This window comes from Pezoporus occidentalis, unplaced genomic scaffold, assembly GCF_034315485.1.
Source record: "Pezoporus occidentalis ecotype Australia unplaced genomic scaffold, CSIRO_AGI_Poc_V1 ctg68, whole genome shotgun sequence".
Classification (NCBI taxonomy): Eukaryota; Metazoa; Chordata; class Aves; order Psittaciformes; family Psittacidae; genus Pezoporus; species Pezoporus occidentalis.
Window position 1 is genome coordinate 2,696,544 of NW_026916030.1, and position 24,951 is coordinate 2,721,494.

General features: G+C 38.8%; 1 protein-coding gene across 8 annotated transcripts in view; it reads right to left on the reverse strand.

Moving 5' to 3' along the window:
- Positions 1-24,951, reverse strand: part of DENND1A (DENN domain containing 1A) — a 189,512-nt gene that overhangs the window by 84,200 nt on the left and 80,361 nt on the right. For all 8 annotated transcript variants that reach the window (XM_062641011.1, XM_062641010.1, XM_062641012.1 and 5 more), the window contains exons 6-11: positions 22,899-22,968; positions 21,893-21,973; positions 19,641-19,694; positions 14,377-14,487; positions 8,920-9,020; positions 1,373-1,418 (exon numbers count right to left, since the gene is read on the reverse strand). In XM_062641011.1, coding sequence (XP_062496995.1) covers positions 1,373-1,418; positions 8,920-9,020; positions 14,377-14,487; positions 19,641-19,694; positions 21,893-21,973; positions 22,899-22,968 — 463 coding nt within the window. The remainder of the gene's footprint in view (positions 1-1,372; positions 1,419-8,919; positions 9,021-14,376; positions 14,488-19,640; positions 19,695-21,892; positions 21,974-22,898; positions 22,969-24,951) is intronic.

Here is a 24,951-nt window from a genome sequence, read left to right on the forward strand (position 1 = left end):
ACTTGAAAAACATATGCTAGACTATTTCTTCCTAGACATTACTTTGGTGCCGTCTATGCAGCATTGAAGGGTAATTATCAGAAATCCCTCTAACATAAGCATATGATGTGCAAACAAACGTACATGTTGACTTTTAAAATAATTGCTTATTCACTACCACATTGTACTGCAATTCTGTACTTCATTTAGCAATATAAAGGGCATAAAAAGTCATCAGTACCCAGGATAGTAAGGAAAAAAAGAGTAAGGAAAAAGAGGTCCTGCACATTCCATCGAGCTCCTCACAAAAAAAGCAACTTCTAAAATTACTTCACATTAATGCTGGAAAAAGGGGGAAGTGACAGCATGCTAGTCCCAGTTTTAACACACAAAGACATAGAGGATCATTATTACATACACACACCCCAGTGAACGAATATGTTCGATCAGTATTTCCAGAGAAATGACACATTTTGGTGGAGAATATAAGTACAAATATCCTAGTAACGTGCATTACTTCATGCGATATAAAACTCGGTTGGGCGAGTTGTTACGGATCCTAAACACTACTCCTAAATTTCCAAACACGGGCATCTAAACCAGGGACACAAGTCAATTAAGTTTCAAGGGCATTTGCAACTCCCACCAGTTCAACAGTGTGGCTAATTTAAGAGCCTACACAGAGGCAGGGCTTTGTGGGCAGGAATGCCTCTTCCCACACAGAGCATACACGTTGTTCAGGCTTCCTGTCTAAAGGGGCATGATTAATAAGGACTCTGATTTTCACAGGGAACTAAATTAATAGCTTATGTTGTCCTCCAGATACTTTTGAGGAAAACCATCAACTGTTTCACCAGTACTGGAAGCAAACGCAAATGTGCTATTTCCACTTTTAGACTTTTTAAAAAGTCACATGAATTACTCTGAATTGTTTATATGTGAAGCTTTCTGTGAGGGCTGGTTTGCTGCCAGCTTTGTGTTAACATTAACAGCAAGTTCCTTCTTTTCAGATCTTCTGAACATTAAAAAAATTACAATCTGTCTGCAAAAGCCTAAAAGAGAACTGTAACTGTCAACATTTTGGTTTAATATCGACTCTGCCTTTGTGAATAGAGTCAAACTAAGGCAGGAAACTGCTGAAGTGAAGCAACAGGATGGAGAGGGGAACACAACATGAGCTTGTCGCCAACTGCAGAACTAGAAACAAAGTATGCCCAGAGAGTACCAGGTATCAAACGCCCCTGAGATTTAACACTATCATGCTTAACTGTGGTTCTCTCAGTACTCCCAAATTAACAGGACTATTTTATTTTCAAGCATATGAATGAATGTATAATTACTAGTTCTAAATCATAAAACATTATAAGTTTCAGAAATGGTGAGAAAGACTTACCTCCATCAAACTTAGATGTATTCCAATGAGGTAGGGCATTGGGGCACTGCAAAGAGGAAAGAAATCCAGCTTTACTTTCTCATAACACAGTGGATTAACACATCTGACTTATAAAATTAGCTACAGGAAAATACTGGGATACTGGATTAGATTTTGCTTAAAATAATAATATCTATATAATGAAACCACATATGAACAAAATTTTATTCCATATTTGAATGACTTTTTTTACGATGCAATATCCTCTCCCCATTGTAAAACTTGCATTTTTCTTGACATCACAATTTGTAAGTGGCTCAGCTAAGACAGGTACCTAAGGAGAGCTGGTAAAGGATCTATAATGCTCGGTCTGTTCTTAAAAACCAAACAAAATGTGTTAATACAATATTAAAAATAAAAATACACAGACTTTTTCTTAGAGTATTCTTCAGACAAACCCATCCTATTGCAGTGTTAAGTGGTTAATTTAATACATTAAACACGTATCGCCCCGTACACAGGTTTTAAATCCTTTCAATATGGACACATTTAAATAATTTATCTTTAAGTATAAATCTTAAAACGTTTGCATTTATGAAAGAAAAATACAAAAAATAGTGTTGAAGATTCTGATGAACTCCAAAGCTCCTGGGACATACACCAATACCATCAGATCCTCCAGAACACAAACCTTAAATACACCAAGAGACTCTTTGGCCAAATTTGTAGCCTCAGACACAGGTGTGATGCCACTGCCCTCAAACAGCACACTAACATTTAAGAGAAAGATTGATCTTTTCTGGTTTTCCTTCCATGATGTTAGCAAACACCAACATGGGCTCCATAACACGAGAAGAACACTGAATGGAAGTTGTATCTTTGTGTATACAGTATTGCTAATATTAAGCCTATTACAGGACTCCCACTCAACTAATCAGGGAAAGCTTATATTTGCACTGCTTATTAGAACACATCAAAGAGGATGCCAAAGCTGCTAATTGCAAATATGGCATATACTGCCTGTTAAACGGAAAGCACACAGACAGACACAACTTTTAAAATAGCCTCATTTTGGTTTGGATACAGCAGCTCAAAGAGCTCATTTTCAATTTCAGATTAAAAAAAAAAAAAAAAAGAAAAAAAAGAGAGAGAAATGTCACTGTACTGCCTTGGATTAAAATATCTTCCATATTGCTTTTAGAAACTGGTACCTACTGCTCAGTAAGAGAAGTACGCTGCTGAAAAAAACTACTGAAAGGCACCAGACCAGCAAAAATCACTGCTTCTAGTTGTCATGAGAAATACCTTTTAAAACTATATTTACTGACAGGCATATTAATGATTATCAGTTTACTAATAAACCCCCTAAAACTGCTACTCTGTTGGATGCTGTACCAAGAGATGGAAACAGCCTCTGTGTTAGACACTGCACATGAAAACACTTTTTGAAGACTTTAAACAAATCTAATGTAAAAGCCCCACACAAGTTCACTTGTGGAATCCTGCAGTGCTGTGTATTGCATCACAACTCACTGAACTGAGTGAGAATGTCCCTGCCCCAGCTTCACCCAAGACAGCACCTCATGACAGCCCAGAGAGATACACATCCCAAAGGCTCTGCTTCCCTGGGAATGTCACAGATGAGAACATACATCCAAGTTCTTAGAAATTTTTCCATGCAACATGATACACACTTGCTACATATGGATCGTTGCATGCTGCTGGGCAGGTCTACTTGTCATTTTGCATGTTTTATTTGTGACAAACGCTATCTCTTTCACCCACATCTCATCGTTTCCAGTGGCCACATTCCAGGAGCAAGGAAATACTCAGTAATTTTATATCCAAAGTATAAACCACCAGGTCAGCTGCCAGCTGCACAAACGCTCGACTTCCCCATGTGCCTGGCTGCGCTGCTCAAGACTCCTCCAGTGTACACGGCCATGAATGTGTTTCTAATTAAGCAGTTTCATGAACACGACAGCTTCAATCTCAAAAATACAAAGTCTGAACCTCAGCAGGAAGTCTTAAGACTGCAAATGTCTCATCTAGTGGAACTTTGGCTAACGTAATGAAAGGAAGCAGCAACAGTGCAGTACTCCAGAAAAACAGCCACTTATTAACATGCCCAAAAGTAGAGTCTGTCACCAAGCACAGGAAAACCTGAACCTGGAAAAGTTACTTAACTGTATCATGTCCACCTTTCAATGCATAATGATGCAATGAATAATCTTTTCAGTTTTCCAGTAACAAGCATTACAAATAAAGGCAATACAGCCCATAAAACTACTAAAGGGACGGCATAAAGGCTACAGTAACTGGACTTCTAAAAGCATTCTGAAATCTGTTATTTCTTTAAACATGCATTACTAAATATTCAAGGACTCCAGTCCTCCAGTGCTTAATGGACTGTACAGGGCATACACCTGGACAGAGAAGAGACAGAACGAGCAACAACTTGATACTATACAACTACAAAGAGAGGTTTCAGCATACCCACTGACAGGAAAAATTGCTCTGGTTTTGCTGAGGATATGAAAAAGGAAACTTTGAAGCAGTAACTTGTTAAAGTACAATGTGTTAGCTTTGCAAATATTTGTGCTTATGAAGAGGTTTTTAAGGACAATTCACCATGATAGCCCCTTATGCTCCCAAAAGTTTAACTAAGCAACCGTCATAAATAACCTCAATAGAATAAAATTCTGGTAAAGAGCATAAATACTCCCAAACAGATCTACCAGAGAGATTATATTCTTTTGTCATCACCCACCAAGATGACTGAAAAGGAAACACACCTAAAAGCAAACGTTGAAGGCTTATGTCAGGGTTCATAAATTGCTTTTATCATCCTTTTTCTTTATCATGTGTTGATCATATGCCATTGCTTAAATACTCAGCCACCCTTGGTACAAGGGAATGGTGTGTGCCTCCTCTTCCCATTCAGAGCATAACATCACAGCTCTTCCTAACTGCTATTCAGGTCCTGAGACATGAAACACTCAAGCAGTTTTTAATATTTTATCAGGTGAGATGTGTATTTCCAAGACTTTCAAGTGAACTTCAGTAAGACACATTGCTTGTATAAATGGGAGGAACACTCCGCACAACCTTTAATCCTCTGGGACCCACGACAGATTAAAGACTGCCCTTCAGACCAGTCTTTACCTACTGCTTGACACTTCATCACTCTCGGGGCTTCTTACAACCACAAGTACTAATTACTCAAAGTTGTTTGATGGCAGCCAATATCCATGAAGTGCAAAATTAAGAAGTATCAGTTTCTACTGTGTGTATTTACTGCTTGAACAAAATGCCTGCCCAAGTCCTCTGGAACAAAGAGAAAGGTTATTACTCCTCTTGTGCTACACGGGTTCCCAATGCAATCAGCGTTATTTATAATCAAATGAGTTATATAGGTAAACATCAAATCATTAAAGTAGCAATGCATAAGCATGAATATGGATATTGTGGACTTAATGGCTATATATTGCCCATTTATTACAGCTGCATTTTTACAATTTCTTTAATTCCTTTCCTTAGGCTAACTAGAGACCTCTTAATTATGCTCCCAAGAGGTGGGCAACTACTAATTGGAAGAGAAGCAGGTGAAATAGAGGGACATTTCCTCTTAAGTGAAAAAAAAAACACCCTTAAAAAATATTGCAATTCACCAGAACAAGTAATGTAAAACCCAAGGATCTCAAAAAGGTTCATAGTTTACAGCTACACAGGGATTTGCAGCATTTTGCTTCACTGTTCCTGGAAAATTGATTTGATCACATTTACTAAGTTCATGTCTTGATGTACAAATACTGACTTAATCCATCATTCGCTCACACTGGTAGTACTTTATTCTCTACGGCAGTCTCCTGATTTCTCGTCAAGATTACTCTCTGAAATGCAACAGAATTCAGTCCAAAACATATTGGGTAATTGATGCAAATAAGGAACTTGACTGCATAAATTGGAATGATGTAGAAAACATACAGCTAAGAAACCAGAAGAGCAACTACAAGAGCTTTTAGTGAGTACACAGATGTACCAGGCTAAATAGAAATGCTGACCGAGAGGCTCCTGAGGAAGGAATCATTGTTTCCAGAGCAGCAGGAGTACTCGCCCTCCAGTTACCCCCTCCACCTACTGACAGCAGCATATTGAACTATATGCAGATTTAGAAAATGGGAGAAAGGGAGTTAAAAAAACTCCTGAAGAAAGGGAAACCCGCACCAATAGAAGCATTTGTTCAGCAGCTGTGCCAGGGCGCTTTAAGAAGGTGGCTCTCAGAATATATTAATGCTGGCTGCTAAGCAGTCCATCTAATTTAAAAGCCTGGTTTAATCACCCCAGAAAATATACTGTTGCTTCTGGTAAAAGCTCACAGAATAACCTGCGTGACAATGCTCTGGGACTTAGAGAACACACTAAGCTGTGCTACCAATCAGCAAAGACAGGCTTTTCTTACAGGTTGATTTTAAACACAGACACCAAGAGCAAAAAAGGAAGAAAACAGACACAGTGGGAGTGTTTTTATGCCACATGAAAAACAAACTGGAAGAAAAAGTGAGGAAAATTAATAGGCTGTTTCTTTCACATCAAGAAATGTTTAAATTTCCAACAACAAAATAGATGGACAAGACCCGGCCAAATTTAAGTGGTCATATGGGCTTGGCTGGTGGTGATGCTTGGTGGCAGTATCTCATTAACCAGTGCTATGTGCACCTGCTTGCATGTACTTTATAAAAACAACCAACAAACCCCCCAGAAAACCCAACTAAACAGAAACCCAACCCAACCAGCAGTGCTTCATGTTTCCTCTGTTGTTCTCCATCCAAAGGAACAAGCAATTGGGCCTTAAGGTGTGAAATCTAATGAACTAGTGGTAGGATTCCCACCAATTTTCAGTCTTCTCCACCAAAATTCTTTCCCTGGGCTGAAAATATACCAAAGAAAGGTACCTAATTAAAAAATAACAGTAAAGGACAGCCCTCTTCCCCTTGCTTCCCATCCACTCCTACCCTCAGTGAATGCAAATGACAGGGATTGGATGACTGAAGTCATTCATGTCCATGGTACTCCACCGCTAGTACTAACTCGGCCTCCTCAGTACAAAGAGTATTAAGAACAAACATTTTGAAGATACAGGCTTTTGGCACACCTCTCTTGACAGCTAAAGGGAACTCTCCTCACCTAGCCTGATGTCTCCCTTACGTGATGTTGGCCAAAAGGATCATCAAGTGGCAGGAGGAGAGTTAGTTACTCTCTGTACCTGTTCACTCTCTGCAAAGGGAGCTATTCTACCTTTTTGTATCTCTGGAAAGATCCAGTGGTGGTTGCGTCCCCTTTTCCTCCCCAGGAATTACATCAAATTTCAAGCTTCACAACCGTGAAGCTGTCAGTGGATCAGTCGGGACCTTAGAAGTTTCCTTTGTATGAAAAGTTTCCAGTGCAACTCAAACGATTAAAAGCAAATACTCACAAGTGGAACAGACCTGTTTCAAAACTTTCAAAGATGACAAGCAATGCAGTCTGTGCACCCTTCTGTGATTGTCAAAAGGGCAGGAGAAGATTCAGAAGCATCACACAGCACAGTCAATAAATGGACACAGTCAACTGAATGAACGTGCTATTTTGTATTCATAAGAACTGAAAAATTCTCCCTTTACGTTCTGTTTCCATTTCAGCTCTTTAAAATCCTTATGCCACAAGTGCAAGAGAAATAACCAGGCGATAACTAAAATTAAACTAAACTCTTCTATTTTAAATAATCTCAGGTCATTTCCCTTAAGAGGCAGACACTGCAATAATCCTGCCTTACAGAGGAGAGCTCGGAGCTGATTGCTCAGTGCTCCCTGGCAAAAATGACGTCTCCAAGTTCACATGGTTACAAAATAGATGGACTCTATTTTGAGAAATATATTTATGGCACATAAATTGTTACTAAATTAGCTTATTCAAACAATTATAGTGTGTGTAGCTACCTCTCCAATTAAAGTTCATAGCTGGCTAAGGCAATCAGTTGTATTTGTGAGCATGCATTCACAATCTGCCTAATAATTCTGCATTTTTAAATTATATTTTTCCCACACTAGCTGGCTCATTCGTTATATGGACAGGGTGTTATGCCATGAAAGAATTCATTCAGTAGAGCTCAATGACATGTGTCTTTATTTCCTTGGGTACACTGCCCAAGTGTTTGCTTTTTGCACACTTCTGCTCCTGACTGCGGGATCTGGACTTAGCCCCTTTTAACGTGCCTTTGTCAGAAAGTCGATGAATACCTAATCTTCAAACCCACCAGCGTAAAAGCCTCTTGTGGTCCACATCGTTGTCCTGAAAACTCCTAGCAGCATGTACCTGAAGAAAAAGCTGGCAGCAGCAGCCTTCATGTGTTAATTACACATGCGAAGCCCATTATGCAGAGAAAGGGCACCTGCTGGCAGTGCAAATGACTAGAGCCTGCCCTTCCTGCTCACCCAGTAAATTGAAGGTTCATTTCTACAGGAGATAACAGTTTTTAGATTCCGTTCCCTGTATCCTCGACATAGGCACATACTTAACATTTAAATCGTCTGCAGAGGAGCAAGCCTCCTTTAAATCTACATGTTTCCGTTCCTAGCACTTCACTTTAAAATGCTGCTTATCCCAGCTGCTGCCTTAATCCTGCTTAAATGCAGAGAAAACGTCACATAGAACACTATCACTATTAAAAAAACAGCCAACCTCCACACTGTTTGGAGGTTGTTATTAAAAAAACAGCCAACCAAGCCACACTTAAAGTGACACAGTAAGTTTAAGTTTGTCTTGCTTTCTGAGGACTGTTTAAGAGGCCAGGGGGCAGAGGGAGGCTGCTTCTCTGTTTCCAAATCCTTCCCAAAAGTGCACTAAGCAAAACACTCACATCAATGTTCCTGCTGTTTGGAGACCTAGTGGGGAAGCAGCAGATTTGCCAGTGGAGACAAAGGAACCAAGTCCCTCAGCTTTCTCACTTCCTTCCCTCCTTCATCACTTGCCTATGTGACCATGCAGCAGCAGGTCCGTGTTTGATTGGTGCTTCCCATTCACTTCCACTCTTGTTACCCTCTACATCCTTCAGTTTAAATCCAGTCAAGCTTTGGCCTTACCGGTTCCATCCCTGCATGCCCAGGCAATAACTCCATTATTTCCCTAACAGGGCTTGGAAGTATAACTGCTCTAAGAAGCCTAAAGCAAGGCCACTTCTTCTCCACTGTATCCTCTACTGTTAAGAGTCTTAATTCAAATTTCAACATTTAATAAAGATATGCTGAAAACAAGTTTTAATTACACAATATCTGCGTTGCAGCATTCCAGAGTAACCACACATATTAGAGTATTTCAACATACTGATAGACAATTATATCTTGCCATAAAAATACATTTTGTTACTTACTAGGTTGGTTGCTTCCTTAATATGCCCATATATTTTTAGAGTAACAGTTGCATCATAAGAGGACTTCAGACTTACTATACAGAAATGTGAAAACTGCTGTGAATTTAAGTGATATATATACATCTATATAATATATATACATACATATATATAGTCTTACCAACAGTAGTCCAATAGATGTGGGGGCAGAACAGGAATGTAAACATGCTGCCAGAACATCGGGTAGAGCATAGCTGCAGACCCATGAATGCAGGCAGTTAACTGAAAAACACATATTAAAACAGGATCATAAATAAGACAAAAACCAAGCTTAGAAAGGCAAAGTTAGAAGAAAAATCAGTAAAAAAATCAACTCTGCTTTCATACTAACATGCTTTATTGAAAATATACAGCACGCTTAATAAAGGGGTATTGGTGGGTGAAGCATGACTGGTTTATGGTGGCTGTCACTGGACTGACTCTGTAAACAGCTGAGAACATGATTCATTCAACAACCAAGACCTGAAAAGAACACCCAGCGTTCTCTAAAGCAACAGAAACATGGAAATGAAAACACAAAGGGGACTAAAAATACTAAAGGCAAATGCCCCCAATCCTGGTAGTAACCATCCATTAAATAACATAAAACTGCATTGAGATCATTACAGAACTGTAAAAATGTGGCATGTGTTTTTTAAGAACGAATCATACCAAACCCAGAGATTAACGTGCTATTGTTTAAAAGGGATTTTCATCTAATTGCCCTTCACCAAATCACTTGATCCACTGAATATCTCAAGTATATTGTTAAAAACTCATTCAGAACAGTTCTGATGCTGGCAGGTACTGAATGAAAAAGATCACAAATAGCAACCACAAGTCTACCAGTTAAGCCGTGGGGAGAATCCTTGCAGAGCACTGGAGGAAATTACATCTCTCAATCCTATTTCAAGCTGTAATTAATAATTTGGAAAAGAAGCTAAGCAGGATATTTGTTACACTAAGGATATTACAACGGAGAAGGTGGTAATCCTCAATAAGGATCTCTCAGCAAAAGCTACAGTCAAAATTCTATACAAAGAGGGTATGAACACACACACTTGGGAAAAGAGAAAATAAATAAATAAGTAAAAACACTCATACAAATAGACACATACAAGGAAAGAATAAGAGGTGACAGGCAATCACATCCACCCTGACAGTGTGTTGCAGTTTAGAGTGTCTTTTAATCTCAAATGATACCCAGCCCAAGCAGTGCTATGTGTTTTGCTTGTGAGACACATTCTGAAAACAATACTCAGCAAAAGGCTATCAGTTATTTGAAGGTAGGATGAAATCAAGCATGTAATGCTTGGCTGGACTGGAGAAAGCAGGGAGAACACTGCTTACAAATACCAAAAAGACAAATTCTAACGGACTGAGGTCCTGCGGCAGCCTGAAGTTGTGTGAGACGAAAGACAACAGAAAGACAAATCGTGACATTAATTCTCATTCAGTTAGATGTGGTGTAACCTTAAAAAACCAGAAGAGCCTCATTATTATTGATTTCCATTAAGACAGACCAGTGAGTTATATACCCTATCATAGGACCCCACGATTGGTAAGAAAGTGATCTAGATGAGCTAACACAGTCTCTTCAGGGAAAATCAGCAACAGTCCTGGACACAATTTGGCTTATGTTCAAGGCCAAAGCCTTTATGTAATTCCAGTGCAGTTTCTGTAAGTAACAGAACCTGGTTTTCAGATTAAAATGCAGGTCATTAGACAAGAAGAGGGAAGACAGGCACGTATTATATCTATAATAATACATAATATTTAAGCCTCTGAACAATACAAATCTGGATAAGCAATGAGAATGCACCGAACTCCCCAGATTTTTTGGGGGAGGATTACTGAGCTCCTCTGCAGCATGATCAGAACTATGGTGAGATACAGCAAGTATCTGAACAAGTACCTGTTCAGTCTTTCTCAATAAGAAAGGCCTTTATTAGCAGGTGAACATTATTTTATGGTCCATAGGGAATGGAAATTTTAATATGTTAGGAAACTAATTAAAACAAAAGTTAGAAGCTAAGAAATCCTGAATTTATTCTGTATTTTTGACTCATGAAAGTCTAAAGATTTATCCCTATCCCATTATATTTCAAGTTAGCATTATATTATTCCTACTGGAGCAGATGTTCCTCTCTTGCAGATTAGATGAAAGCCAGAGCCTAGCTCCAAATACGCAGCAGAAAAAAGGGCCTGCTTTCCCACTGTAGTTTTTTCCTCTATATTCCTAAATCATTTATGTTTGCTGTTTCTGTTCTCCAAATCAAAAAAAGATGGAAAAAATACCATTTGTAAATTTAATTCTTACTTTAAACTTGCTCTGCCGGGATCAAATGGATTATTTCCTGGCATTATTATCTAACATGGCTGCTGCTGTAGAGGACTGAACTCGCTAATCCAAGGAGGCCGCTTCCAAGCCCCCCTCCCATTGGTTTTAAAACTCAGCAAGAAAAGATTAAACAGACATAATGCTCAACACTGCAGACATCTGAGCAGAACCTGTCACTTATTTTTGAGATGTACTCCCACCTTGCTATCTGGCAGGAATTCAAATAACATACTACCATGGGTAAGCACCAGCACTGTCCTTCAACTCTGCCAAGATAAGGGCTCATAAAAAAGAAATAGCGTATTTGCTGGAGACCTCACCTGATTAGTGATTGCCATACAGAAACCAAGCACTTAATAATAAGGCAGCCTGAGAAATGCCCAACTGTCAAAACTATAGGAATCCAGCATTTGGAAATAAGATTAGTTCCACTGCCTCAGCTTCCTGCAGCTGTTGCTAGAGAATGTAAAAAGATAGCTATGCAAGAAAGACACTGATTCACTAATGCACGTTTTGTAGTTCTGTATTTAATACTCTAAAAGCCTTGTTTCAGCAAATGAAATCAATGGGATTTTGGCACACACATAAAAGTTATAAAATGATGTTGAACTACAACAGGCCTCTTTCCAGTGCACGTTTCTCTCTCCTGATGCACAGGTGCAGTACATGGCTACAGATGTGCAACATATACTAGTAAACATATACTACCTCTGGCGTGCTTGTAAGATAACTTCTCTGCATTACTTGGGGCTAAAAACAAAGTAGAAAGCTTAAGACTGAGCTATCCAACAATTAAGTCATGAAAGCAGGGCTGTTGTAAGGCTGTGTATGAAGGTCCAGACTTAACTGGCAAGTTTTAAGGACAGAGACAGAGCTCTTGGGAAGGAAGAGCTTGTACATTTGCAACAGTAGTTGTAAGGCTGTTGTAGAACAAGAACTGTGCGAGCTTGCTGCAGCAAGGCAGCAGGAGCAGATTCACATGGAAGAGGGAATACTGGACACAAGGAAAGCTTGTTTCATTTTTGCAACAGCATGCTCCCACCAGCAGGTGCTCCTTTGCAAAGCACTTTTAGGCATTTGGGTTCGGATCTGGCTTTCTTGAGTAGATCACAGGAAACACAAAGAAATTTAACATAAATAATTGCTTTAACGGCCTGAGAAATTATCTGAGATTCCCTCTGGAGGAAAAAAAGATAAAAAAATGCAAGAAAAGAGCAATAATTCTTACACAGGTTCAGTACATGTGGTCTATAAAATAGGTGACAAACACAGCCTCATTCAGTTACCACTACATCTCATTCAATTTAACTACATTAAGGAGATTCCAAATTTGATATGATGTATTATAGCACAGAATTTATTCTATTATGACAGACTTTCTTATCCAGGACTATTTCATTATCTTTCTTACCTGATACTAAATTCAAGCCTTAAGTACGAAGTGTGCCGTGTTATCTCCAAGTTAACTGGAATTAACCACAAAGAGGTCCCTTCCACTTTTTAGTTATAAACCTATAAACAAAGAACCCAATCTCCCTCAGCACCACCCCACCCTCACTTTACTTTGAGAATTCTCAGCTTGGTACGTTTCCAGTTACAAGGTCTTGGCTTCCACTGAGCACAGTTTGAAATAAAATAATGCAGCTTGTTCCTACTGCTGGAACATGCAGAGCAGAGCGCGCAGGGAAGGAATCGCTGGCTCCGGCCCAACACTTCAAACCTGTCTTACACTGTCACTCCAATCTTGGAGCAGTTTATATATAAAGTTGTAAGATAAGAACACACAGTATGAATACCCCTCCCTACCGAAGAACCCGACATGCTTTTATCTTGGACAGAGGCAAAAGGAAGAGAAATAGCACAAAGATAGGGAGGAAAACACAACCCTACTTGTGAAATGGCTCATTAAGGAAGGCAAAGTGACAGGTAAGTAATTCTTCTTCCCAGGCTCTGTCACAAAGGGAGAGATTAAACCAACCAACCACACCAATTCTGAAATGCTTTGGATGGCCGTTCTCTTCTTTCCCCCTCTCTGATAATTTACTCTTCTTTTCATTCTTTAGGTTTCTGAAATAAACATTTCCCTTTCGCCTTTTAGTCCATTACCAGGAGTGGATGTATTTTCCCTTACTTTAGTAGGGAGGACACAGAACACCTGGTAGATAGAAAAGTTGAGATTTTATGAGTTTTCTGCACTATTAAACTTTGTAATACTTACATTCTTTCAGTTAAATGTGGGATTGATTGTAAACTGCTAACAATTATTAACAGGTCCCTTAGATTATTCTGACTCTCCTGGCTTCACTTACCTTTCAAAGCAATGTTGTAATAGTTATTCTGAGATTAAGTGGAAGTCCTACTCTCTTTCATTTCTCTGCCCTGTACTAACAGATCATCCATACATGATTTTACGTATATAATTTCAGACTTCCATTGTAATTAGAATTCCATGAAGCAGTTTTAGTCTCAAAATAAAGTCGGTTATGGTCATGCAGTAAGAGACTAGTTAAATCCATACAAAATGGAAATGAAAGCTTGTATTTTAGAAAGGACCACTCAAGTACTTAGTCCGTAGCACTAGAAAGCAAAATTAGTTAAACCATCTTATACTCCTCATTCATAAAGGAAAGCAATCAATAGCCATTTACAGAGCAAACAGAATGAAAACTGAACCTTTTCTTTTATAAAGTAAATCACAATCTTATTGACGGATAAACCTTGAAATGCATAACACAAAACTTTGAACTGAATCAAGCTGCGTGCTTGTTTTGATGTCCAGCCATTTTCAGAGGAGAGGACTCTAGAGTATTCAGCAGCTTTCATCTCTCAGACACTTGATGGAGCCTAAGTAGCATTAAGGATACACCTTATCAGACAAAACTGCAAAAATGTGAATTGCCAATGTATTTTAGCCCATCCAGAGAAGGTCACTGGAACATCCAGTTGACAGTATCATGATTTATCCATTTTTTTCCTGACAAGTGAATTATGACAAAGGGACTTCACTTCAGCATAAATGTTTGTATATTTCTTAATAAACACCCCAAGAATTCCTGCATCCGAAAGACCATTTTTCATTTGATCACTAGATGCTATCAGAGGTTATGTAAAATCATCACACCGCATCACAGAATTGAGTTGAGGTTGCATAGCTGAGGCTGGAAGGGGGACCTGGAGATCACCAGATCGTGTCTTGTATATGACTGTCATTATAAAGAAACACTGTGAATAGAAGAAATTATTCTGCATTTTACTTACAGTGCTCAGCTTACTACAACAAATGAGGATGCGGCGTTCATACAGCATACTGGCATAGAGGTGCAGCATGTTGTTGACATCAACTGCTACAAAATACTCTGTCAGATTTCTCTGGGAAGAGAAAGAATAATTTTTGATTCATTTTACAAAGTGAATTTTTACAAAAATTCAAAAAACAAGAGTCCTTCACAAAAAAAAGAACCCCACCAGACTTCGTCCTCCTATTATGCAACACCCACTATGTGGCTTAACACAAGCAAGCAGTATGTCACCTTATGTCAGAGTACTTTTTAACTGCAGTATCCTTCCCCTAACTTTTGGGGAGCTAGGTCCCAGCATAATAAAATGGATGATGCTTCACATACAGCTTCTTAATAGATAAGACACTTCTCTAAGAAAAAACATGTTCTGTCACTTCTATGGCAACTTTAAAGTTGACTGATTAAGTACCAAAAAAACCCCATTTCACATCACAACAATAAACCCAGCTCCCTGAAGAGGACAATTCTAATATGATAAATGCAAATGTAAGCTCAGTCTATGCTACAGCGATGCTGATGACTGGAAATAAATAGGGGCATTTAAGAGGCAATTTACAAACAGTTACAGAGGTTGTCTGAGCTCCTGACCTCATGCACCCAGACACCGGTTTCCCCTTGGAAGACAAGAAAGCACTTCCTTGGGGCTGGGGAAATGAGGAAGGAGATAAAATTCACAGATGCCCATCTCTGGTGAAGAGGCAGGATTCAAACACCGAATTTTACTTCAGTCATCAGTAGGTTTATATAGGATAAAGAAAATTAACAGCAGTAGAAGAATATTGTAAGCAAAGCACATCTGCAATCTGCCCTTAAAGAACAGAAAGATCAAGACACAAACAGGTAACAGTGCCAAAATGTTAGATATACACTGCCTAGAGACAACACAGGTTCCTTCCATGGTTTTGCTGCTCCGAATATTTAAAAGCACCAATGTAAAAAATACTGTAAATAACTGAAATTCAGGAAATGAAACCGAGCAAACTGCACAAGAGCCAGTTCATTCCCCACATCACCCCATCAGCCAACAACATCATCTATTCCTCACTACCAATGTAACTGCCCTGTGCACATGCTGCAGGGTTATGAATAATCTATCATTTACTAAATATTTAAGCTGTTTTCTAATAAACAGCAGAATGTGCTCCTAAGATCTTTATTAACAAAACTAGAAAGCCACAATGTAGGTAACTTGATCAAAATGTACTACAAAAAAAAGGAGGTTTGTGCGTAGAGGATATTTTCACGTCTTAAAACAGAGAATTAAAGAAACAAACAAGGGGAGGTGGTGGAGGACAAGGTAAATGTCCAAAATGCTGAAACAAGGAATTCATTAATTCATTTCCAAATAGCTTCTTACAGATATGGAAGGGCTGCTGTATGCTAAAGACAGTATTATACAAAAAGCACATGGGAGAGCAAAATTAGATTAGTCATGAATTCAAGTGCAATCTTAATCATCGTTAAATAAAAAAGTGCAGAAAAGCAAAAAGCAAATATGATTTAGAAACTTAAAGAAGCTCAACAAAGCCTATTAGCACTTTTGACAGATCCAAAGATAACTCTAAAACCACCAATACTTGGCCTGAGAAGTCTGCCAAGACGCTTCATACTGTGCAAAAATATGTTCCACAGCTTGCCATCCAAACACAAAGAACTAAAGAAAAATTAAGCATTGTATTTGGAAGACTTTTGTAGCACTGTGTAGATAGAGAAAAACTAAGCTCATTGTGGTTAGCTTCAAACATGTTAATATGAAGCAATCAGTCAGGTCTTTGTTACTGGAAAGCTGGAGCCACAGACAGGTATATTCAAAGAAAGGGGGGGCGGAAATTAGAAGCCAACATATTTTGCCAAAAACCTATTAAACTATCATGTACTTTTTCTGTATTTCTCATCCCATCTGTGCTGATTAGCATGATATTTTTGTCTAAACATAAGCTGTCTTCTCTATGGCTCTTCTTCCCCCTCTCACCCATCTTTCCACGACGCCAAAACACTGGTGCATGACGACACAATCACTGCAAACAGTGTGAATTAGAAGTATTTGTATAGCACAAGCACCCTTTGGTGCCAATCAGATCAGAGGCATGGCAAAGGAGCACATAATCCCCACGTTCTGCCTGGAGATGTAGATGTGTGTGTGCATGGACTGGTTGTAAGGCAACGGTATCCACTAGTGAGAGGAAAACAGACCCAGGGACGTCGTTTGCAATTATTCTTTCATCAAGTTTAGTCTGGTGAAATACTGGCTTTGACACAGAGATGTACCTTCAGATGGAAAGATTTGTAAGGATTGAGTCTTCTCTGCTCTCAGAAAGTTGCCAGTGACACCTGTGAAGCATGTGGGCTGTATGGTAATGTATTGATACTGAGGAAATTCACGTGTTAGCTCGGAGTTTTATTTATAAGAAAGCTGTCATCTTTGAAGACGGAATTGGGACTTACACATGTATTTTGAAAGATACGTCTCGTAAGTGACAAAACCATGAATGAGTTAAATAAATACAAATGAAAGCATTCCAATTTGCAGTATAATTGTTGTGTATTTTGTTTCCCAGGATTTAAGCTGTTCCTGGGGGAGTAAAAGTGTGATTTTCAAGATAAAATTGGGTACAGGTATCCCCCACTCCTCCCAAAACTCACTGAGAGTGCTACAAAATTCCCTCACACTCTTTTAAAAGTTCATTCCTAGATCAATCATCTATTTGATCATCTGCTAATACCAGTAAACACACATGCACACTGACTTTTGAGACAGGAAAAAATCTCATGCACTTTTCTTCCTCCATCATCTAATGAAGAATTTCTCACTGAAAGAACAAGCCAATGAGCCCTCTCTGCAAAGAGTGAAGCCCAAACATGAATTATAGCTCACTTATTTTAGTCTGCTCTCCAACAGCTTCATGTAGAAGACTTCAGCAAATTCCCTCTTAGACCAAGTCAACAGAATTGAGTCAGATTTCCTTCTCTATTCTCCTTTGGAAATCTCTCATCTTACTTAGAAGCTTGTGTTCTTTCAAAAATCACATAATCAAAATCTAGCACGAGGTAGGTGATCTGGTGTGCAGCTAACACTTCTATAATGCCATGACGTTGTTTCGGAGAACAAAGTAATGACAATACACTTTATCAAATGGTGTAAATACAGAAATAAAAGGGAAAGGGCTTAAGAAAAACAGGTAGCAAAAGACGTGCTATAATAGACAAGTGAAAAATCAGGCATTTTGAAATATAGGACTCAGTGATACAAAAATACACCAGAACATCACACCAAGAACATGTCGCCATTTCAGACTGGTAACTTGCCTGGTATCTGAAACACTACAGATACTACCAGGGAAGTTACAGTCTTGCACTGTATTTCCTGCACTGCACCCACATTTATTTCTGAAGTCACAAAACATTTACAAATCTTTCATGTAATTTAAATCTTTAGGAAAAGTCAATGCTTAGCTGCTACATGAAAGTGTCCATGCTAAATGCTTTTGTGACTCATTAAACATATTGATCTGACATGAAGTCAGATAATAAAGTTTGTTAACATTCCAAATAGACTTCTGTGCAGCTCTCCATTAATCATCACATACAGCTTCAAAGTTTGGCACTACTAAAACTTTTGCTAATACGGGTTTTAAATGTAATTACTGATAAGATATGTAGAATTTTGAATAAATGAGGCCAACTGATTAAAATCCATGAAGATTCATGCTCATTTAATGTCCTTGTATTATTCCCTAATATGCTCCAATTCTACATGAAAGTTGCATTAACAGGCAGATAAAATACACATAAGAAATTACACATAACTCATCAGGAAAAACATAAGCACGCAAAATGCCTGAAACATAGATCAATGGATCTGATTTTCAATACCTTTCTTTCTTACAATGAGACCTAGCTTTTTAACTTTAGGTATATGTGTGTGTACATGTATATAAGTACAGGGGCACATATATTTGTTAACTGAAATGTTTTTCCCCTTCTGTTCCCAGAGGTGCCCTGGTTCACCCCCAGACACTGTTGAGTGCACCCTTGGCAGTGACATGGCTGCAGAGGATACCCAGGAAACAGTCACAGCCCCTATGAGGCACATCAGCACCACTCAATGGTTCAAAGAGGATGCTTTTTAGCATCACATGGCACTCCCTCCCACCCGTGAAGGCTGAGCGTTCAGCTTTCAAAGGGTTTCCAACTCCTTCTGGCCCAAGGCCTCTGCTTTTATAACAGCCTTTGATTCATGAACATTCATCATGTCTCCTGCTCAAATGTTTTGGGAAGCTGACTCATACCTTCAAATATAAAGGGAGCATCACCAGCAGATATAACCAACAGAGCATAAATACAGCTATACTTCCTGAAGCCTTTACTACGTACTGTGTTATTAAGCTGTTCCATATCAGTTAAAGCAGGACCAAGGCAGACAATCTACTTTTAATCCCTGCCACTGGTTTCTTGCCATTACTAGCTCATTACTCAATGCCTTCCAATTCACCAGCCCATAAAATGGAAATAAGCTGCCTTCTTTGCTCTCCAGGTGATTTGAGGCTTATCAAATAAAAACTGCTAAAGTTTGAGCAGATTAGCATAAAAGAGATGAGCATAAAATATAAACCCTATAAACAAGTAACTTCATGTGTGGATTAGGACAGGATTTGACTCTTGAATTACTCCTAATGCATCATATTTCTACAAAATTAAGTACCTGAGAAGAAAGAGCACATCTATTAAATTTGCTGACAGGATACATGTCAGTATGAAAGTCTACAACACAAAAAAAAGCTAGCAACAATGTTACAACACAGAAACAAAAAGCCCCAAATGTAATCTGATATACAAATCATCTACAAATGAGACGAAATCTCTTGATCATTCCCTTTTCTTCCTTTCTTTCATGCCATGAACCGAGGTTTACAGTGCTAAGGCAGACAGCAAAATATTTGAGAAAGGAAACAGAGATAACCGGCATAAAAATTTGGCTGAGAGACAGAGCAGGAGCATAGTAAAGAGTATTTAAGAGCAGAAAATGCCGCATTGTCTTCCCACAGACCTATCATTTGGCTAGAAATCTGAGGCACGCTGAAACCTGCAAGTTCACTACAACATCTAGCAGTATTTTACAGAATATTATCTATTACTAGGCCAAAGAGAGGTAACAAATGTTATCTCTTTTGCTGCTGACATTAAACAGAAAAGGCAAAGTGCAAGGTCCTCTGGAATACTCACATTTTCAGGTATACTGGGAAGCTCTCTGGTGTCAGGCACAGTAAAGTAAGAGTGCTAAAAAGAAGAGCAAATATTTATTATTGCAATATTGTCAAAAGCAATCTAAATGTATTGCTTGGTACTAGTAAGAGCAGTAATAGCAGTTGCTCAGCTAAGTAAAAACGACAGAACATTTGTTACCAACTACCAGTATAACTTCTTTGTCATGGGTTTCAAAGCTCAATTCTCAGATCACACATGCAATACGAAATGCATTAGGACAGAAAGTATCAAATGCTCCTGAAAAGTCGTAGTACATTTTTTTGTTCTTCAGAGACACCAATACAGACTCACACAATGTTTGACATATGATAAGGAAACTCCAAGGCAGTCTATAATTCAAGACATCTTTTCCACATCTTGCATGATGGACTACAGGAAACATCAGCACACAGGTCCCTTTCTGACTTCCAGCATCCCTAAATTTCATTCAAGAAAATGGTGAAGTTACGGAAATTTGCTGAAAAATTCTTCCTAATTTTTAACTTTTATGCCCACTGACCTGGAAAATATTATTAAAGTTCTACATCACTTTTATATGCCTCAAAAAACACATTTTGAAAGACCACATCTCATAATCCATGATACTGCTACCTTTTTTAACTGTCTGCATTCCAAAAGACCAGGTTCACTCTAGTTCCCAATGACCATGCATGACCTGCACGATCCTTGGTTAGGTCTTTGAGAAAGGAAGAGAGAAAATACAACCCAATCGCTTTTGTAAACCAGCATTGTATACAATTTAGATTATTTTTAAGGGTTTCATAATCTGTCTTAGGGCTACTGATTAATTCCTTGCTGAAGCTTCGAAGGTGGTTTATTCCTGGCATAGTTCCACAACTGGCACAATTTTCTTGTGGAGATATATGTATGTGTGTATATATATATATCTCAGACATTTCAGTGCTTTATGAACAGTCTATAACCCAAAATAGCAAGGGGCTATAACAGCCACACTGAATATAGACACTAAATGTATAAACACAATTTTTCGCTTTTTGATCTAGCACTGTTTCAGTTTAGTTCAAAAGATGCAATGCAAAGATACAGGAACACTATCTAGAACTATATCACATATAGGAACCTCACCCTGACCCCAAAGCAGGCTTGTAAACAGTCAAAAGAAAATGTGTAAAGACACCCCAGTGAACAGCCCCTTGGCTGCTTCTTTTATATCCTTTCTTGCTTCATCACCCATGAAATGTCTGAGACAAGGGGAGACCAGCAGCATTCCTTGAAACCACTGGTATGAAAAACCTGAAATATCCCAACTGATCATTGCCTTTTGAGACAGCTCGCCCCCTAAACAGAAATGCTGTTCGGAAAAGAGCTTGCCTCCAGAGGACTGGGACACTGCTGCTGCCAGCTGGTGACCTACTGAGGCCAAACAACTGCTACCTGTCGACTGACATTACAGGGCGAAGTGATGAGAGTAAGCTGCTTGTTGCCAAAAAGTACTTTAGAAGGAGTAAAGGAAATGAGAGGGAGAACTGTGGCTGCACACACCACTGGTTTCCATGTGAACTCTAAATGACTAATTGGCAACTGCAGTAATGTGCATCTCAAGTAGTTTTTCACTACTGGCTGGAACACAAAGTTGTTCTGCAAAAATTAATATGAAGACAAAAAACCCAAAAGACTAAATTCCAAATACAGTCATGTCAATAAAAGCCCACATTTCTATTCTTTCGGTCTTCTTTAATTTTCCTAGAAGATATAAGTATTAAGTAAGTCCTTTTTTTGTGGGTGTGGGTGGTTTTTTTTCTTTGGGGGAGGAAAAGGAATCAAAAGATGTGCTAAACAGCTAATACTCGAAATGCTGCTAGGACAGGTAGGTGACTGTTTGCTTTCCAGCTTTGTCCCCCTTGCAAACCTGCAAGATCTAGGAGCTCTGCAGAAGTGTGGGCAATAAATGTCATGTTGCTGCTCCGTGACCTCTTGCAGGTCACAGACGATAGGGTGAGAAATTTCCACGGGGAATATACACAATCTTCTTCCAATCAAAGAACAGCATTTCAAAGATATTTGAGGTTAAGGAAAGGGAAACAGAGGGCCCCAAATGTGAAAAGTGGAATTTCACAGCTCTGTGTCCTCACAGGAAAACAACATCTGTGTACCAAGTTCCAAAAAGGAGAATTGCTTTTGACATTCCTCTATTGTGATACGTAATGAAAAGTGAACACCTCACTTTATGTCTCTCCCACTCCACTTACCACTCCAAGATGAACAGAGGTTCCTGGCTCAGGGATGGCAAGTTTATGAAACGTTTCTAGGAGTTCACTCCTTTGACTATCCTGAAATAAGAAGAAGGAAAAAAAAAAAAGAATAAGAAGAATACTAAGTAGCCATAGCTGTAACAAGCAGAACTCCAAGACAGAAGGGCAACATTTGTGGAACTGGGGGCTTAGAGAACTTGCAAATATAAAGAAAAATGTGGAATAGATTTATACCTTAGACTATGAAGTTTCCTCTGAAAGCTGTTTTACAACATGATTTTTTATGAATACTACTTTTCTCAGATGTATTTCTACATATTTCTGCAACACAGAGTCACAACCTATGCACTACATAGTTACTAAGCTCAGAGCAAGCCAGTTTTTACCACAACGTCTTTGTAACATCTCACTGGCTCTAGGGTAAAGCCAAATGCATATAATCCATTTGGATGAAGATGTGATCCTAAGTGCTTCTACCTTAAACGTGAATGATTCTGACAAATGCAAAATACAATTATTACCACAAACTGGTAATAAATCAAAGCACCAACCTAACTGGGAAGATTATACCTGTAATACTTTAAATACATGAAACCAGGCTAGGTGCTGCAATCATATATGTGATTTCTCTGTATCATGAATTATGATTTATAAACCTACAAGCAAATTTTAATGGCTTAGTTCAAACTGCAATATGGGAATTGCATGGATGTGCTGAATACAGTTCAGGTATGTGCAGTATGGGTGACTGCAGAAAAACCACTAAATTGGGCTGGATCCACAGTCACAGTCTTGGACTTCACCTTTTCCCCAAAATAATTTATTTGCAAAGGCACTTGCCCAGCTTTCAGCTTGGCTGAATATGACCTTCTGTGTAACTGCATCGTACAGATTAGTAATTCCCATGGTCATCTCCGATACAAGCACTTCTTAAACCGGCTTGTTTTTATCCTCTCTCCCTCATTCGATACTGAAGCAGGGAAAAGAAGGATTAGTGCGTTACCTGTCCTTTTGCTGAATAATCTGCCAAGACATTGAGCAGCTTATAGAAGACTTCAAACCATGGGAGGTAACTAAAAAGAAAACAGAAAGCAAAAACCTAAATTTAATTTGCAAAATCTCAGTTATTAAATCCAACATTGCTGGCCTTTATGATATAGATGCATCCTACCAACACCCTTCACTGAACATGGCGCTTCACAAATACCTCTTAGGAAAGCCACATGAGACCTTCCATTTGAAGGACACTGCCAAAGGTTGTGGCAACCCTTTCCTTTGAGGACTGAGATTCAGTGCTTCCTCCTTCCCAGTGGAAGCAAGGAGCTCACCCTCCTCCTCATCCCCATATAACAAACATACAACCCAAAGGAAGTTTGCAGCCTGCAAGGTAAATGCAAACTGATGTTCATGTATGGTGGAACATTTTTAATCATAGTGGTTTCCCAAAGTCTATGTGGAATAGCTCTGTACAGCCCAGCAAACCACAGACACACAGTTATAAATCTGATACAACTCAATCTTTTAAACTGCATAACCAGTATCTCAGCTTTTAACTGCTGTCAAATGCTATTTCATCACTGTGCTTAGCCCAGCCCTTAGGTCAAACAGAAACTTTACCCTTAGTAAATTTGCACTCATCTTACACAAGAAAGAGAGAAACAAAATTAAGACAAACACACAGAAATATCACATTCATTCCATAAAATAAGATAGAGAGCTAAGATGCTGCTTTTCACTACAGTCTGCTTTGGTATGATTTTGTGCCTTATTTTCACAGCATGGTTCTTTATTTCAATTCCTGTTAAATACCAGAGGAATCTCCCCTCAGCTGTAGCAAATAGCAACGCAGGTTTGTATGACGCACAAACAGATTCTTCTTTTAATCACAGATGCTTTCTGAAGCAAATGGGTTCTATTTTGATATAGTTAGACAGAATTTAAAGCTTTTATAAAATATGACTACATCCTGACAACTGTAAAGAATTAAGTGCCCCATGGTTCCTAACTGTACAGCTTTTAGTAATAAATGAAGTGAGAAGCTATATATGAGACAGATAAAGTGAATGGCACTCCATCATTAACATTTGTTTGAAGGCTGCAAATGCTACTGTAAAATGTAAGTAGCTTATCAAAATATACTGATAAGCAACTTAACTTTTCATGTTATACGACAGTATTATCATTTAAATTAATACACTCTAAGCATCTTTACAAACTATGTATTAGAATAGAGCAGACAGACAATTACCACTTTAAACAGCATTTAAGTTTGGCATTATATTGTAAACAATCAAGAAGGATTACTTAGAAGATAAGTTTCTTTCTCTCTGTTTTGTTAAATAAACTTCAGCAGAGTTAAAAGCCATTACAAGGGTAACAAGAAATCCTCTCAAAACCTATCTGCTAAGTAGAGATTAAGAACCTGGTAAACAAATCCCTGCAAGGCAGCTATCAAAGGAGTTTGAAAAGACAGAAAACCAAGAAAGCTCCCTGATGTTATGAAACCAAACCTTGCTTCAGGAAGGCATATTTAAAGTTCTACTTAATTGCTCAGGGACCTTCCTGGAAAACTACATTGATGGAATTACAATAAGAATCTTCTAAAATATTACTCTGCTTATAATGTATGTGTATAATGTACTGTAACAGCAACAAAAAAATGTGAGCTACCGCAGTGTCCGCTTTGCCAGAGCTGCACTGTGTTTGAAGCCTTAACCCAGACCACGTCCCCAGCACCGCTGGCAACACGTGGTGCCTGTACCCAATGGGACAATGCCTGTTCTGAACCCAAGGTCGGGTTCTTTCTTCAAAGATTTACTCCCCTGTATTGGTGGGACCTGTTTGTTCACATCCAAACCTCACCTCACTACAGACTGGAGCACACCAAACGTGACAAATCTGCACGTTCTATCCCCACGAATACTCCATCCACATCCAATTTTAATTCTTTAGCTCAGCACCTAGAAAATAGCTTCTATGACTCTCATCAAGCCTCATATTCACACAACATCAAAGCATCAGCAAACCCTCCATGCACCAGAAGGGAAGGCAGAGCC